The 16741-nt window shown below is 41.8% G+C and overlaps 1 protein-coding gene across 1 annotated transcript in view; it reads right to left on the bottom strand.

The window, feature by feature from the left end:
- Window positions 1-16741, bottom strand: part of FBN2 (fibrillin 2) — a 596571-nt gene that overhangs the window by 551457 nt on the left and 28373 nt on the right. The window contains exons 3-4 of the mRNA XM_029619106.1: window positions 3117-3215; window positions 1107-1202 (exon numbers count right to left, since the gene is read on the bottom strand). Coding sequence (XP_029474966.1) covers window positions 1107-1202; window positions 3117-3215 — 195 coding nt within the window. The remainder of the gene's footprint in view (window positions 1-1106; window positions 1203-3116; window positions 3216-16741) is intronic.

Genomic DNA, 16741 nt, shown 5'->3' with positions numbered 1-16741 from the left:
GAATGTTAAGAATTATTAGGAAGGGAATGGTTAATAGAATGGAAAATGTCATAATTCCTCTGTATCGCTCCATGGTGAGACCGCACCTTGAATACTGTGTACAATTCTGGTCGCCGCATCTCAAAAAAGATATAGTTGCGATGGAGAAGGTACAGAGAAGGGCAACCAAAATGATAAAGGGGATGGATCAACTCCCCTATGAGGAAAGGCTGAAGAGGTTAGGGCTGTTCAGCTTGGAGAAGAGACGGCTGAGGGGGGATATGATAGAGGTCTTTAAGATCACGAGAGATCACGAAGGTCTTGAACGAGTAGATGTGACTCTGTTATTTACACTTTCGAATAATAGAAGGACTAGGGGGCATTCCATGAAGTTAGCAAGTAGCACATTTAAGACTAACTGGAGAAAATTATTTTTCATTCAACGCACAATAAAGCTCTGGAATTTGTTGCCAGAGGATGTGGTTAGTGCAGTTAGTGTAGCTGGGTTCAAAAAAGGTTTGGATAAGTTCTTGGAGGAGAAGTCCATTAATGGCTATTAATCAATTTTACTTAGGGAGTAGCCACTGCTATTAATTGCATCAGTAGCATGGGATCTTCTTAGTGTTTGGGTAATTGCCAGGTTCTTGTGGCCTGGTTTTGGCCTCTGTTGGAAACAGGATGCTGGGCTTGATGGACCCTTGGTCTGACCCAGCATGGCAATTTCTTATGTTCTTTTGAGCCTTGGATTCTACAGAGGCAGTGTTCACAACAACCAGCTGGCACGCAGTCCCAGCCATCATTCAATAGCGACACCTACTACCTACAGCTAGCATGAACAGATGCCGGGTTTTACAGGAATGTGCAGTCTGTGCATCTCAGTGAAAGGACTGCCACTGCCTTGGCCGAGTTAGTGTGGAGGACAAGAGGAAAGTACAGATGGAGGTAAAAGCCTGGGTAGCTGCAAATGAAAGTTTAAAGCGCAGTAGGTTCAGTTGGGGCAAGTTCAAATTGAGTTGGATGCACAAATGGAGTAAGAAGAATCTGCCAGGCAGAAAAATATCACTGATAATGAGACTACGATACTGATAACAAGAGGCATTACAAACAAGATAGAGAAAAAGGCTTACGCTGTCCACAGTGCATTCCCATGTATCCTTTTTGGCACTGACACTGATCCTCAATGCAAGTTCCACCATTCATACATCTGATATTGCACTGTTGGACTGCAAGGAAACAAAAGCATAGATTACTACCTTCCAGCTGCTGTGGCATAGCATTAATGGAAAGTGACAATAGAAAAAGGCACAACTGACATTGCATTCTGCAATTAAGAAAACTGTGTTAATTGAAAATGAACTAATTAAAAAAATTAAACTATATAAAAATTACAAGAAGGATAATGGGCAGTTTTTTGGTATAGTTTTTGAAATGTATTTCTAATTAAGAATGGGGTTGACTGCTGTGTTCGAACCATACTGATTGGTGGTTTTGTTGTTCAATATGAGTATTATTCAATGCACGTGCGTGCTTGTCATTTTGAGATGCGAGACAAGCTCTGAATGTGGTAAGTTTGCAGATTTTTATTTATTCATCCGATTCCTGAGTCTTTACTTGGATAACAATTATTATTTGTGTTTTACAGAATGTGATAGACTTGCACAAAGTCCCTGACGCAGGCAGGAGTCACTGCCAAAACACTGCGGAGTCGGGCGTTTGGAGGGAGCAGAAACGTATTCAGGATAACTATCACATCTATACTATGCTTTCCTTATCTGTTACATTTTAACAGATAAGTGTTTTTATTTGCATATAGATTACCTTGAAAAAATATTGCCAACGATTCAGAGTCTTGGAGATGGACTTGGAGTTGTTTTAAGTTCAAGATTACATACTGGTATCGCTACATAGCCATCGCTACATAGCCAGTGGCATGGCATATGAGCACATTGTAATGACACCAGCATAAAAAATTCAAAAGGGATACAGAAATTGTTTCTTATTCCTTTTTGTGTTGCTGGTAATGCAAGGATGAGACAAATCCCAAACATCTGGTCACCATAAGGCCTATAAATTTAGCAGTGGGTGCCTGGTATTTTACTGATTCCCCCCGCCCCCCCCCAAATATCCTTCCTCATTGCCACTGCTCCCAAACAGCTGTTCTCTTCAGGTGCAAGCTCACAAGACTTGGCACCACACGCCAAGGCAGGGTTTCAGGCATCCACGTGGTTCACTCGCCGAGAACCACGCAATGTTGGACCTGTAACAAATCAGCTGTGGTGGCCTGCCTCCACAGCTGAGATGAGGAAGGAAAGTGGTTGGCTCAAGTTGGCCAGGGGAGGGGGGGGGGGGGGGGGGAATGCAACTGTTTAATAGCTTGTTTTTAATTTCCTCATGTCTATGGTCAATTGTCTATGTCTTTGAATAATTTCACATTTCTCCATTTCTTCTGCTCCAGTTGGAGCTTGCAGAGATAACTGGTGAGGGTGAGGCCTGGGAACCGAGAGAGAGAAAAAGAGACTGAAGATAGGGTGGAGGGGGCACAGAGAGAGAGAGTAAGAAAGAAGACTCTGCTGGAGCCAGGATGGGGGAGCAGAGAGAGAGAGAGACAGAGGGAAGCGGAAGAACCAAGGCTTGGGCAATAGGTGAAGCTGCAGAGCATAAAGGACTTGATGTACTGAGCCATTTTTTCTCAGATGCAAAATGAAAGAACAGCATTAGTAAAATAGACCCTAAAGGAGCTGTGGCAGGTTTTAGAGGGGAGACATCCCGTGCCACCATCTCATCCCAACTCTGACTTCAGTGGCAACAATGGGGAGGGTGAAAACCTTCTCAGCCTCTGGCTCCTAGAGCCCAAGAAAATGTGTTGAGGTCTGGTTATACAAATGTATGCAAACTGTACTATTATAGCCTAAACTCTTGTTTATATTTCACAATTCTGCATGTCCACTAGCAGCTGTAAGTTTATGGGGATGCAAATATTTTGCTTCTGGTAAAAGGATTTCAATCAATGGTCCTGCTGCTTAATATCTAGCAGTAAATTGCAATTATTTGTTCCACATTTGAAAAAAATTCCAAAGAATCATTAGAGATTTAAAAAAAAAAAAAGCTCAGCAAGCATGCCTAGGAGAAGCACTTACTAGATTTTGATCCACACGTAGGTGATATCTGTCCACTGGAGCATGTGCACATGTTAGGACGGGAGCAAAATCCATCACCGCAACTATTTCTACAAATTGCTGGAAAAGAAAAATAAATTTTTAGTTACAATTAATGCAATTTTCCTCCCCGACTTAAGCTGCAAAAAAAGTTGTTTCTGGAAAACAAAGTTACATTGTTCCTTTTAAGGAAGAATTAACGATAGCAATGTGGATGCCTGTGTCTAGAAAGAAAATTGCTTAGTTAAAGGAATGCATCTGCAAAGGATCAAACCACACCAGACATCTTTCCCACAGATGTAGTGCTTGATGTGTTGCATTGGCAGGGTTAATATACGGGACCATAAGCTCCTAGGACAACCCATTCTAGGAAGACCTGCACACAGATAAGTTGCCATTATGGTGGCAATCCTAGAAAAGTTCAAACAATGAGGAAGACCAAAGCATCTGTAAATAGGCCCCTCAGCAGCTAATGTTTGTCATGGAATGTGTTATGTAAATGTTAAGTGCATCAGGGGTCAGTATGGTTTTCTCTTTAGGCATTTGTCTAATTATACATTTTGATGTTGACAGGGCAGGTTCTCTGTCTTTATAATCATTCTACATTTTTTTTTTTTTTTTAAGATGCTGTTCACTAACAGGAAATGAACTGGGTTTTTTGCTCCATCGTGAAGTCGGTAAAGGTATGCTCTGACAACTAAATCCAGAGTCTTCTCTCCGGAAGCGAACGAGGGGAGAGTATGGAGCCTGCTTGTAAGGAGAAGGTGGTACGCTGAAGGCCAGAACCAACCAACTGACTCCCCAGCAGAGCTACCAGTGGTTTAAGCAGAGGAGTATGAGCTCCAGCTACAGCAACAGAAGAACCAGAAAAAAAATGCCTCATGTCAATGAGTTACAAAATCATATAGGGGCCGATGCAATAAATGTGCGCAGGAAACAGGCGCTTATTGTCGAGCCCTTGTTTTCCTAATGTGTGCCCAGCCACCTCTCCTGGGCTCCCAATCCAATATTAAAATGAGGGGTCACGCGTCCGTAGCGCCTCCTCGGAATCGGGTGCACAGGACAGGCTGCTGTCATGCAGGCTGTCAAGCCTGTTGGGAAAAATGGATGCTCAATCTATGAGCATCCGTTTACTCCTGCTACCGGCATATACACGCACAAGATTCACGGCCTGGACTGTGTATCTTGTGTGAGTATTGGACGTCCACATTTTTTTTTTTTTCATAAATACTGCTTTATTTGATTCTATGTAGGAGGAATCTCAGAAAGCAGGATTTTTGGGTTTTTTTCAACGCACCCTTGAACATAGCAGGCTGGCGTAAAATTTGTCACGTTGCAAGGGCTCATTGGCAGCACAGAAAATTTATTGGATCATGGGGGTTAGCTAATAGCCTTATCTACGTGGTTTTCCATGTGATGAGCGCTATTAGCTAAGCAGAGATTTGGATGCATGTCTTGGACGTGCTAATTCCCGTATTGGACCGGGGGTTATGGACGTGGGTCCAAAACGTGCATCCAATTGCGTGTTAGGCCATGCGCGGCAGTTAGCGCACGGTATTGAATTGGCCCCATAGTCTTGTATGATCTTGAGTAAAAGGCCTGACAAGGAAGAGGGCCACAATATCCTTTGGGAGAAGAAAGGAAATTGCTTAGGAGAAGGAACCAGGGAAGTGACCCAACTGCTTAATGGTGACAAATTCTCCCCTGCCCCCAGGTAGCTGTAGTGTAGGGTGAAGGGGTGGCCATACTGCCCAAGATAATAAATGGAGTCAGAAAAGCATTTCTGCTGGAAATCCAGTATTTTTCCTAATCAGTGGTGGAAAAAGGGATTCCACAGCCTATTAGGACATCAAAACGAGTCTGCGTGTCAAAGCAAGATACCCTGTGCAGAAGAAGTTCAAGCAAAGGAAAAAAAAGAGAACTTAAGCAATAACTATGTGGGAATGAATATCTATTGAATTCATTGGTTTTGTGATATTTTCCTGCAGCCATCTGAAAACAGATGAAAGACACAATCAGCTAAAGTGTCTGATTGTGTCTGATAGGAGGCTCACATTCCAAAGTTTTGTCTGGGTAACTCTGGGGAAGCAGATATTCAAAAGCCATTTAGACGGCTAACTGAAAAGCTATCCATCTAAATGGCTTAGCCGCAATATTAAAAGACTTATCCGGCTATATTCTAGCCAGATAATGAGTTATCTGGCTAGAATATACCTGGATAAGTTGGGAGTGTTCCATGGACAGGTGGGAGGCATTCTAGGAAGGAGCGGAGTTAGCTGGTTAACCTAACCAGCTAACTCTGGTCACGTGTAGGGATGTGCTAAAGTCAGCCGAATATACTTATCTGGCTAACTTTAAAATAGCCTGATATATTTAGCAGCACTGAATATTCTGGTTAAATTAGCCAAATAAAGTGTATCCGGCTAACTTACCGAGCCGCTCAACAGCTGAATATCGACTTCGGGAGTTATCTGGATAAATCATTGTTTTAAAACTTTTCCTGCAATTTCCATTTAAATTTTGTTTAGGTAACTCATTACCTGCACAAAATGTAGCCAGATAAAGAAATAGTGATAAGGCATTCTGGAGGCAAGACTTAACTGTAGCTGGTTGGCACCGATATTCAGTGCTATCTGGATAAAGTTATCTGGGTAAGTCTGGTAGTGCCAGAGCACTGTCTTAAAATTATCTGAATAACTTTAGCTTTAGTCAGATATTATTCAGCAGAATGTGTATCCACTTATGTTCCTCTGTATATTCAGGTAACTTTACCCAGATAACCTTCCCACTCCCCGGCTTATGCAATGTAGATCTCATACTGTTTACTGCAAACCCAATTATGAACTTTGTAAATAAAAGAAGCCAAGTGGAAAAACACCAATGTCAGAGTGCACTGCCATCTTTTAAATAATATTACAAGTGCTGCATGCAATTATCAAGAGGAATGTCCCCAGCGAGTTAATATAACAACTGAGATCCACCAAACCATCTGATTGACCTAATACCTAAAGAGCTTCCATAGCTGTTTAGTACACTTCTGAGACCTGGCTACCTAGGGAACAAAAATGCAGTGCTAAATATAATACAACATTAATTGCTAATGAGGTCACTGGAAAAAGATTATATTGTAAGATGTCAATCATCAGTTCTAATTTTGCAATCTAAACAATATGCAACACAGAGTTCTATATTCAAAAGCCATTTAGATGAATAACTTATCTAGCTAACTCTGATAAGGTCACGGACCTATCCTAAAGATAGCCAGATAAACTTATCTGGCTATTTTTAAGATAGATGGGTATATTATTCAGTGGCATAACTGCGCCTCTGAATATGCCCTACTAGTTAACCAGCTAAAATTATCCAGCTAACTAGCTGAGCTGCACAGCAAGTGAAAATGGATCTCATAATATTCTAAAAAAAGATTTTACATAATATAAAGAAAGCAAAATTTAACAACAGTCTATGAAACTTAAGTTCCTTTTCCTTTTAAGATAAATAAACCAAATGCTAACTACAACTGGGTATTAATCAGGGTCCCTAATTTACCGAAATAGAATTATCAGGATTGTGCTTTTAAAGCCACAAATCATTTTTACAGTGCTACTGCAGGACAGTTGCCATGATTCTGAAATGAGGCTGCCAGTATTTCCTGCATCCTGTGGTTGTTTTGTAGCAACAGAATAGCTATAGCCATAAACCTTTGAAAGCATTGCAGAAGAATGCTCTTCCCTATATGATCTTTTCCTTACTAAAAGCCTACCTACTTATCCACTCTTGATCTTCATTCTTCTATTCCTTGCCCCAGATTTTTCCCACAGCTTATATTCAATATCCATCCCTTTCTCTCTTCTCATATCTACCGCCTCTCTTCTTCCTAAGGCCCTTTTCCTCTTCCCCAATAGCAACTCCCATTCTGCCCCTTTCTCCAGCTCTTGAATCTTCTTCTGCTCTGGGTCTCTCCCTCTTCTCAGGATGAATTTTAATGCAATCCTTCACAGGTTTGTATCTACAGCCATTCCTTTGTTTTCACAGGCCCCATGGAAGACACACAATGTGATAGAGAGCAGTCAGAATCAAGGAGAGACCAACTGTATTGGTCAGATTGCCTGAGAACTCTGCCTCATAGCTTTCAAACTCTCCTGCTGTGAAGGAATAAAACCACATCTGTTCAGCATCTTTGAAAGCAGTACTACAAAGGGGTGAGCAGGACAAATTTGCATTTTGAGAATGACACAGAATGGATACCCCTGAGGGAACTATTCAACTATGAAAAAAACTGACAATGTGGAGAAACCAGAGCCTGTAATTCGCCTTCTCTTCATAATGAAGTGACATCCAAGAGAAATACTTTCCATGTGAGAAACTACAAGCTCACCGACTTGAGAAGTTTGAAAGAAGGTTTCAAGAGTTGAACCAGGACTAACACTGAGGTTTGAAGCACTGGGAAATTTATTGACCTGAGTTTTGGAATGCCCTTCATGAATTTTAATACCAACCGGTGGAGAGAAAACAGAGTCCCTTCCACCTACTGGTGATATACCATAATGGCACTGAGATGAACTTTGATTGAAGAGGTGATAGAGCCAGAATAGATACTGAAGTCCATCCCTCTGGCCACAGGAGACGTGATCCAGCTGGCTGTTCCACACAAAGTCAAGAACCTTTTCCACTTGAGAACTTGTATGATTTTCTGGTTGAAGGCTTTCAAGATGAGATCAGCATATTCTCCATCTCCTTCAGAAGGAGTAAGAACAAGACTACTGCATGCTTCCCACGATGATCAATGACCCTGAGCTACTTGCTTTGAAAGTGGGCTTCCCAGCCCTGCAGGCTGGCATCCAACCCCACCATGATCCATTCTGGTGGATTCAGATCTATTCCTTTTCTTAAGTTAGCTTCAAGCAGCCATAACCAAAGACTGTTCCTGTTCCCCCATAGTATGGAGCAATCTGTTTCATAATCTTGCCTCTTGGGGGGGGGGGGGGGGACCATCGGGACAGAAAAGCTCTGTGCAGGGAGCTTATAAGGGCCTTCACCCAGAAAGCAACATCTATCACTGCTGCCATTGACCCCAATACTTGCAGAGACTGCCTTGCTCTGGAAATCTTAGCCATCAACAGCTCCCTCACCTGTGTCCGCAGATGGGTGATTATCTCTTGCAACATGAACTTTGTTGAACTTGGCACCCAAGTATTCTAGGGACTGAGAAGGTTGAGTTTGGCTTTTCGCACGCTTGAAAACGTGGCCCAAAGATTCTAAGAGGTGCTGGACATTGTGTGGGGATTGAATACTTTCTTTTCTCAGCTTGGCTCTGATTAGTCAGTCATACAGATAGTGGTGGTGGACTAATTCGTTCCTTGCTGAGGAAGCTTGCCACCATTATCATCACCTTGGTGAAAGTCCGCAGGGCTATGGTCAAGCCAAACAGCGTGGCTCTGAGCTGATAATGCTTTCCCAATATTACGAGCCTTTGATGTACCCGTCTGATAGAAATATATAGATATACTTCAGCTAGATCTAGGGAGGTCATGAATTCTCTCTTCCATACTGCTAACATCAAGGTTTCCATTCAAAAATTAGGTATGCATAATAACTCTGATAACATACTTTAAGTCTAACATCGGGTGAAACGTGCCTTCCTTCTTTTGTACCACAAAATAAATGAAATACCTTCCTCTTCTGACTTAACATGGGGATTGGCAATATTGCTTTCAGTTGCAGAAACTGCTCTATTGTTCCTTGAATGGTATGCTACTTTGAGCTTAACCGAAAAGGGGATTAGACATAAGCTTCTGGAATATGGGTGATCAATTTGAGGGCACAGCCCTGCTGAATTACCTCTAGAACCCATCTGTCCTTGATAATATGTTTTCAGTTCTCATAAAATAAAGTTAAATGGCCACCCATAGGGAGAAGCAAAGAGTAGGTGCCTCCTTCTTAGCCTGCCAGCTACCCTGAAATGGATGTAGAGCTGACTGTAGCCTGGTTTCTGGGAACTAGAATCTCTCTCTGGTTTATATTACCTATACTCCTGGTACCAACTACAAGGGCCTCTGAGTGTTCTTCTCACACAAAGATGAGGATTTCATCAGTGTTCTCTCACCCTAGCTTGATGGACTCTCTAGCAGGGTTCTATCAAGCTAGGGCGAGAGAACATTGAAGAAATCTCATCTTTGTGTGATTTTACTCACTCCAAATGATGTCAAATCTTCACTGAGGTCTCCTGTGCTGATCATACATCTCACTCTGCATGTAAAACTGGCCCCAAAACCCTACAACATCACCTAAACCTCACCTCGAGTTACTAGCTGGCCCTCCTATAGTGATATAAATAGTTCACTACTATGAAGGTCTTATCTCTCTCTCTCTTTCTCTCTATAAGTAAATGCCTGTCTGGGTACTTCGCGAGTAGTGAAGTACAGTATTTGCATTTTGATGAATCTAGGGGCAAGTTTCTAAATGATGGGGTGTGTAGGCAAGAGGTTATTTCACCAATATGGAGGTTATCATAGTACTTAGCATATAGTTTTGTCACTGAATATGGTAATACGGGTTTCACTTGACAATATATCTTAGACCACAGAAAGAAGCAGTTTTGGCTTCCAAAAAAGGGTTACACTAAGAATAGGGAGTAGCTGGTGTGTTGGGTGGGGGTCTCACCATGAGAACCCCACCCCTAACAATTGCATCATATAGAGGTTCATTTTCAGCAGCCTGCATGGGATTTAAGTCTGCCTGTACAAGGTACCCACAAACTTTAATCTAATTTTTCAAAGGGGACTTATGCACATAAGTCTGCTCCAAACATTTCCCACTTGTGCTAGTAGGCTTGAGTACATTTACATGCATACTTTCCAAAATCAAAATTTGCCTATAAATGCAGACTCTATCCCAAAACACTTAATACGAGGGTGGGAAAAAATATACATGTAATCAAGTTATGAATGCACTTTTCCCCACACAATTGCCCAGATGATATTGAAAAGCCAGATTAGTTATACTACAAAACCAGGACCAGAGTCCTACCCAATGTAGTGTATAACACTATAAAACCACAATCCAATAAAAATAAACAACATCTTAAAACAATAAAAATAACTGGACCAACTGTTACAATCCCATCTCCGCTCTCAATATACCACACTCCATTTATCCATTCAAAGGCCTACACTTAGTCCTGTACAAATATGTAAACCCATTACATCATATAATTTTAACTCCAGAAGCCCCATTTAAACAGCACTATGCAATAATCAAGTTTTCAGTTGGTTGTTTTTTTTTCTGAATGCCATTTCCAATCTGATCTCATCCCAGCTGGGAAGGAATTCCAGAAGTGTGGCCCTGCCACTGACAAAGCCTCACTTCAGTACTTCATGTTCTTAAACTCCCAAACTAAGAGCATTTGCAACCCGGCCCCCTTGGACAGTACAACTGAATATATATATATAAGGAACTCCAGCCTTTCTCCCTATCAAAACCTGAAAAATCAGAACTCCTAATTTAAACCTGGTGCTTACCGACACTGGAAGCCAATGTAATTTAAACCACAACAGTGCTGCATTATGCCTACGGGACCAAGGAAAAATACCTTGCTGTCATATTCTCAATAACTTAATCTTTGCATCTGCTTAACAGGAATCCTTGTTAGAAGACGATTGCCATAATCAAGCAGGGAGATTATTAACACCGTTTGAAAAAGCTGATCTCCCTAAGAAAGAACAAAGTTTCTGCACTTGCTTAAGCTTAAAATAAGGTTTTTCCAATGCAGACACAAATGTATCCGTCGCAAAAGGAACATTCAGCAAAATCCCCAGATTTTTCACTTTAGCCACACAGTACACAGCTGTCTTGTTGATGTTAAACCGTGGGATCAAACAGACTCCCCCACTATTTATAAAGACAACCTCTGTTTTGTCTATATAGTCAACACTAACCAACTATCTAATAGCCAATCAGGGGATTCCCTCAAGGCCTCTCTTCAGACAAGTCATTGTTACTGCTGGATTATGTCCAGCTGGTAGCTCCAGCTGGACATCTGCATACAGATAAACATCCCCAAACCCCCAACTCTGAACAGGACTGCCCAGCAGCAGCATGAAAAGACTTGTAAGAAGTGAACATAATGAAGACCCCCCAAGGGATACCACTTCTAACTTCAGTCAATCCAGATAGGTCTTTTGCAATAAAAGTGAGAAGGAAACTATCAGAGAGTTATGAAGCAAGCCACTCCATAGTGTTACCTCCCGACCTCTGCTCTGAGGTAGTTCTATAGTTATCTAGCTGTTAGCCAGGTAATGCTGAATATCAGTGTTATCTGGCAATGTTACCCGGACATCACTGCTCTGCCCCAGTCCGCCCCTAACTTATCCGGCTAAGACATTTTTTTTTTAGCCAGATAACCTTCCTCCTTCCACCGGATATATCGGGGGAGGGAGGAAGGTGAAGCCAGCAGGATTCTCAAAATCTGCTGTTTGCCATCTGGATGTTAAACGCTAAGCTTCAAACTTAGCCGGAGAAATGCTTTAAATATGGACCCCATGACATACAAATTGCCATCACAAGAGGAAGTGCAGATATGGACACAAAAGAAGTCATCCAAAAAAAACAGACAGCATGCAAAAGGAAAGATTCTGTACTGAGGGACTGAAATATAACAGATGTGAGAACTAGGATAATATTGAAATCCTTGCAAGAGGTGTTTCTTAGGCAGCTAGCTGAGGAGCCCCATCGTGGCGAGATAGTACTTGACCTAATAATCACAGAGTATCACTGAGAGATTATTAAATCATGTGGCTCACTGTAAGCACTGGACCAATACCAAGCAATACTTGAACAGAGATCCTAGCTTTCAGAACAGCCAACTTAATAACATGGAGGTCCATATTTCAGCAGGATAGCAAGCGGTAAAGTTATCCCACTGAATACAATTCTGCTAAACCAACCAGCTATATTCAAATATAGCCAGTTAAGTTAAAAAAAAATAAATAAAAAGCAGCAAAGCAGGCCCGATCCCCCACCCGTCCAAAATTAAAATGTCACCCAATCCCCTCCCAACCTCCAAAATTATTAACACTATGTTGCAGCCATAGCAATTTGAGGCTCTCCCCACTCCTGATACGGAAGTGAGACAGCTGGCTCCAAGCCCTCTCCTGCTCCCCACCCCAATCTCCCCCAAACCCAAGCCAGGGGTCAGTAGAGCCTCACCATGCTCCCAGCATTGCTCTGATAGCAACACAGGCAGCGTAGACTATCAATGTTGCTGTCAGGTAAGACCGAAAGGCATGTTGGTAGCATACACTGCCAGCATTTTATAGCAAGACTGGACGCAGCTAGGAATGCAGTAAGATTATCTCCTCCCGGCTCACTATGCACCAAAAAGGTTTTTAGAATAATTTTGGGGGTATGTGGGGGTAAATTGTGTTACCTTGTCTGCTTTTCTGTTTTTTTCTTACTTAATTGTTCAAATGTGACTATAGCCGGTTAGGTTTAAAGTTATCCAGGTAAACATTGCCAGATAACTTTGGACCTGCTCTGGATCACAGCCACTTTTCCAGATAAACATCCAGGTAGTTCTAAATTTCAGCACCACTCAGCTGAATTTAAGCCCTTCCCCGGAATTCCTCTATTTTGTTTGTATCCAGGTACGTTTTAGCTGGCTAATGATTTACCCAGCTAAAATGTGTCCAGTCACTGTGGTGGTAGTGAGGGGGGGAGGGGACTATTTACAACCAGATTTTTCTGGCTAAGCCCCAAACTTGGCCAGACAAACCTTTTGAATATGGAGATTATGAACAGTTACGGTAAGAAAGCCTTTTTAGGAATAGCAGGGGGGATTTAGAAGATTTAGGGAAATTAAATTATGGACAGCAATAAAACTGAGGACTGAAAAAGCAAGGTGTGTTTATGTCAGGCATGTTAGCAGTTTCTTAATGCTCTGCCGACAGCTATCATTCTCCACAGAAGTAGAAAAAATACGCATAACAGTACTCAAAAAATACAGAGAGAAACAGAAGGAGAAGAGGAGGAGGAAGAAAGGCAGATAGAATGGCAAAGGCTCAAACTGCTTTAGTATGGGCGGTTCACAAAAATAAAGTAAAGAAAGAAAGAAAGAAATAGAATACAAATCTGTAAAGGCTTGTGTTAAAAGTAAGACTAAAAGGGGAATAACAGGCACTAAAGGGAAGGATAGGTTTAGTAAACAGGAGAATCAGAAAAAAGCAGATCTCTTAAATACTTTACTTGGCATTTCTACCAGAAAGAGACATTAAATCTAAAGGCAAGATGTAAGGGCTGTAGAGGTTGAACACATTGCTGTTTTTGAGATAACAGTATGTAAGGTGATGGCACAATTGAAAGTAGAGGACGTTGCGGGGCTTTATCAAGTACATTCCAGAATACTGAAGGATCTAAAGGATGTGCTAACTGTGACCCTAATAGCTCTCTTCAACTTATCACTTGGAAAAAGGAGAGCTTCCAAGAGACCAGCGAAGAATAGATTTATTACCACTCTACAAGAGTAGGAGGAACGAGGGAGTGAAAAGCTACAGACCTGTTAGCTGGACATCTACAGTGGATAAAGTATTGCAAACATTTGGTGAAGGATAAAATAGTGCAATACCTTGAAACTAATGGGGGTCACAGAATTCAAAGCAACATATCAGAACAGAAATATCATACAAACGTGATTGAATTTTTTGATGAAGAAACCAGAGTAGTACATCAAAGGGAGCGCAGACCTTTGACACAGTACTACACAGAAGACTGATAAGCAAGATAGCCAGCCTGGGATATGGAAGAAAAGAGTATTAACTGGGTGAGAAATTGGGTAAACATTACAACAGGACTTAGACTAGGGTGGTCAATGGCAGTCCACTTAGGGGAAAGTGACCAGCAAGATGTCACAGGAGTCAATGCTATCTGTTAAATGACTTTATAAGAAAAATTGAGAAGAGCTAGAAGAGAAAAATATGGAAGGGCTAGAAAGATATGAAAACATGCAAAAGAATAGACAGATTTCTAAAAAAAATCGAATAAATGTTCAACTACATATTTTTTTGATCCTGCAGTTTCAGTAAACATTAAAAGACAAAAACACATTTTTATTGTATTTCTTCTTTAATTACAATTCCTAAGGCACAATTTTGGATGGGATAAAAAAGTGCACCCTAAAGGAAACTAAATGAATTAAATGGCAGGAAAAGGCAGTTCAAATGTGCTTTTATTTTGAGTATGACTGACAATGGCCAATACACAATCTAGCAAATTATATATAGACAGATAATATAATATCAAAATTTCAATGTAAAGATAACATGTTTAAGAATTAGAGACTAAATAACTAAATAAAACCACATATCAGGTCATCATAATTCAAAAATTAAAAATAAAAATATTGCCCTGTGAAGTCCACAAAATAGCTAAGATGATAACATTTTTGCCTTTGAATCAAGGATGATTAAAAAGCAAATTAAAAAAACCTAAAATAAAGATAAGGATGACCAAGTTGATGAGAACATTGAGAAAGAAGAGCAAAAAAATGGTCAAAAAGAATATTACACAAGTCTGCAACAGGTTCAGTTTTTATGGTCCTAAATTCCTTAGGAAGACACTTAATTTTGAAGGATCAAAGAAAAATATTTCCCTTAAACACTACCAGACATTTACAAGGGTACCATAAAAAAAAAAAAAACAGTCCTTATCTACAACAAATCGTGATGGAGCTGAAGAAACTGTTGTGCACCCCATCCGCGTCCGGCCCGTGCTCGGGCCTGCTCACCTCTCTGGCTCTCCTACAGGTCCCGGGTTGGCCTCCCCAGCAGCAGCTGCAAGCTCTTCCAGACCCCGGCGTCCCGCGGCGGTGGTCAGCGGGCCTTATATTGCGCACCAGGCCTCACGCCAGAGTTCGGCGTCTCCTGTAGCATTGGCCACGCCCCTACGCACGCGCGCGGACCGCCCGGCCTCTTGTAGGGCCAGGGGCGGGTCCTAGCTCCGCGGCACGCCCTGATTGAAGGAACTACTTAAAGAAGTCCCTGCCTGAACTTCCTTGCCTTGGCATTCGGGTCGGCATTGTGTGCTAGATTGTCACTTGGCTTCTAAGCCTTGATCCAGTCTCATTCCAGGATCCTTCTGTTCCAGGCTTGTTCCTGCATCCTACTATTCCAGCCTTGTTCCTGTGTTTGTCTCTCCATCTCCCCAGGTACCCCTCGGACTGTCTCTCTGGTACTGACCTCAGCCTGTTCCTTGACCTCTCTCTGCCTGCTGCCTTCCTTCTGACCTCTGCCTACCTTGTGACCTTGTCTGACCTCTGGAACCTGACCACTCCTCAGACTGACCCTCGGATTCTGACCTCTATCTGATTGACTACGTCTCCTGATTCTGGCTCTGTCCCTTGCCTCGTCATTGCCTACATTGTTCTGGTCTTCCTTGTTCCATCAGACCTACAATCTCAAGTCCGACTGCGCTCCTTTCCTGTCCGTGGGCTCACCTGTCTACTATCTCTCCAGGAGACCCTGTGGGGCCCACCTAAGTCCAAGTGGCCCGTGTCCCTATGGGCTCCACCCGGGGGGACCGCAGGCTTCCAGTGGTGAAGCTCATCCCAGCCTCTGTCTCCTCCAGTGCTCCGCCCCCTGGGGGCAGGTGCTTCCTGGTCCCTACCAGGGAACCATTCTCCACTGCTCCAGGATAAGGGTCCACCCCCGAGTGCAACAGAAACTATTTTCGCCTTAGTTGTGCGGTTCTTGCTAAGTCAAGGAAAATCTGGATATTTTGGCCAAAGAACAGAATATTTCCTTTGTGAAAAAAAAAGGAAGAAACAAAGCTTTAGTACTTAGTCCTATCGGATAATAAATGAAAATAAAACCAATAATTTTGCCTTCCCCAGACAAACTCATCAACCGTTTCTAAATCTTGAGTCAAGTTTAATTCTGCTCCATCTTTCACAGATTTTATAAGCCATGACAAAATCTGATCCTTTCACTTAGATGTAGGAAGGTAATAGCTTCTTTTGGAATAACAGCAAGATATCTTTTGAAAAATTCTAAACAATTTCTCAGCAACAAGCAAACAATTTCACAGTTTGGGGAAGTTTAATATTCTTAAATTCCTTATTTTAGAAGAGTTTTCCAAATTCTCAGTTCTATGCTGTTTGTAAGGTAACATTTTCTTTAATGAAAGCAGTACTGAACAAAAGACAACTGGTTTTCCACTCTTAGTCTTGACAGAAATGCTTCCATATTTTTCACATGACCAGGTAAGACCAATTCAACATTCACCTCTTATCTTCCCAGTTGCAGCAGATGCTAATATTAAAACTGCCTTCTATGTTACTTCCAAAGTAAAATGATCAGGAGATCCCAGAATACTCAGATTCCATAACTTGTCTGTATCCCACATAGAAAAATACTGCTCTGGGCCTTCATGGTAAAACTATAGAATCCTCCATAGGGGCCTTGGAACAGACCTGCTGTTGCCCAGAAAACAGATCAATTTGAGCTCTTCCTCCAAAGTAAAAGGCACTTACAGTGATCCAACCCATAAGAACATAAGACTTGCCATATTGGGTCAGACCAAAGGTCTATCAAGCGTAGTCTCCTGTTTCCAACATG

The sequence above is a fragment of the Rhinatrema bivittatum genome, chromosome 1 (assembly GCF_901001135.1).
Source record: "Rhinatrema bivittatum chromosome 1, aRhiBiv1.1, whole genome shotgun sequence".
NCBI classification, from domain to species: domain Eukaryota; kingdom Metazoa; phylum Chordata; class Amphibia; order Gymnophiona; family Rhinatrematidae; genus Rhinatrema; species Rhinatrema bivittatum.
The sequence above is the reverse complement of the archived record's forward strand: the minus strand, read 5'-3'. Positions and strand labels throughout refer to the sequence as shown.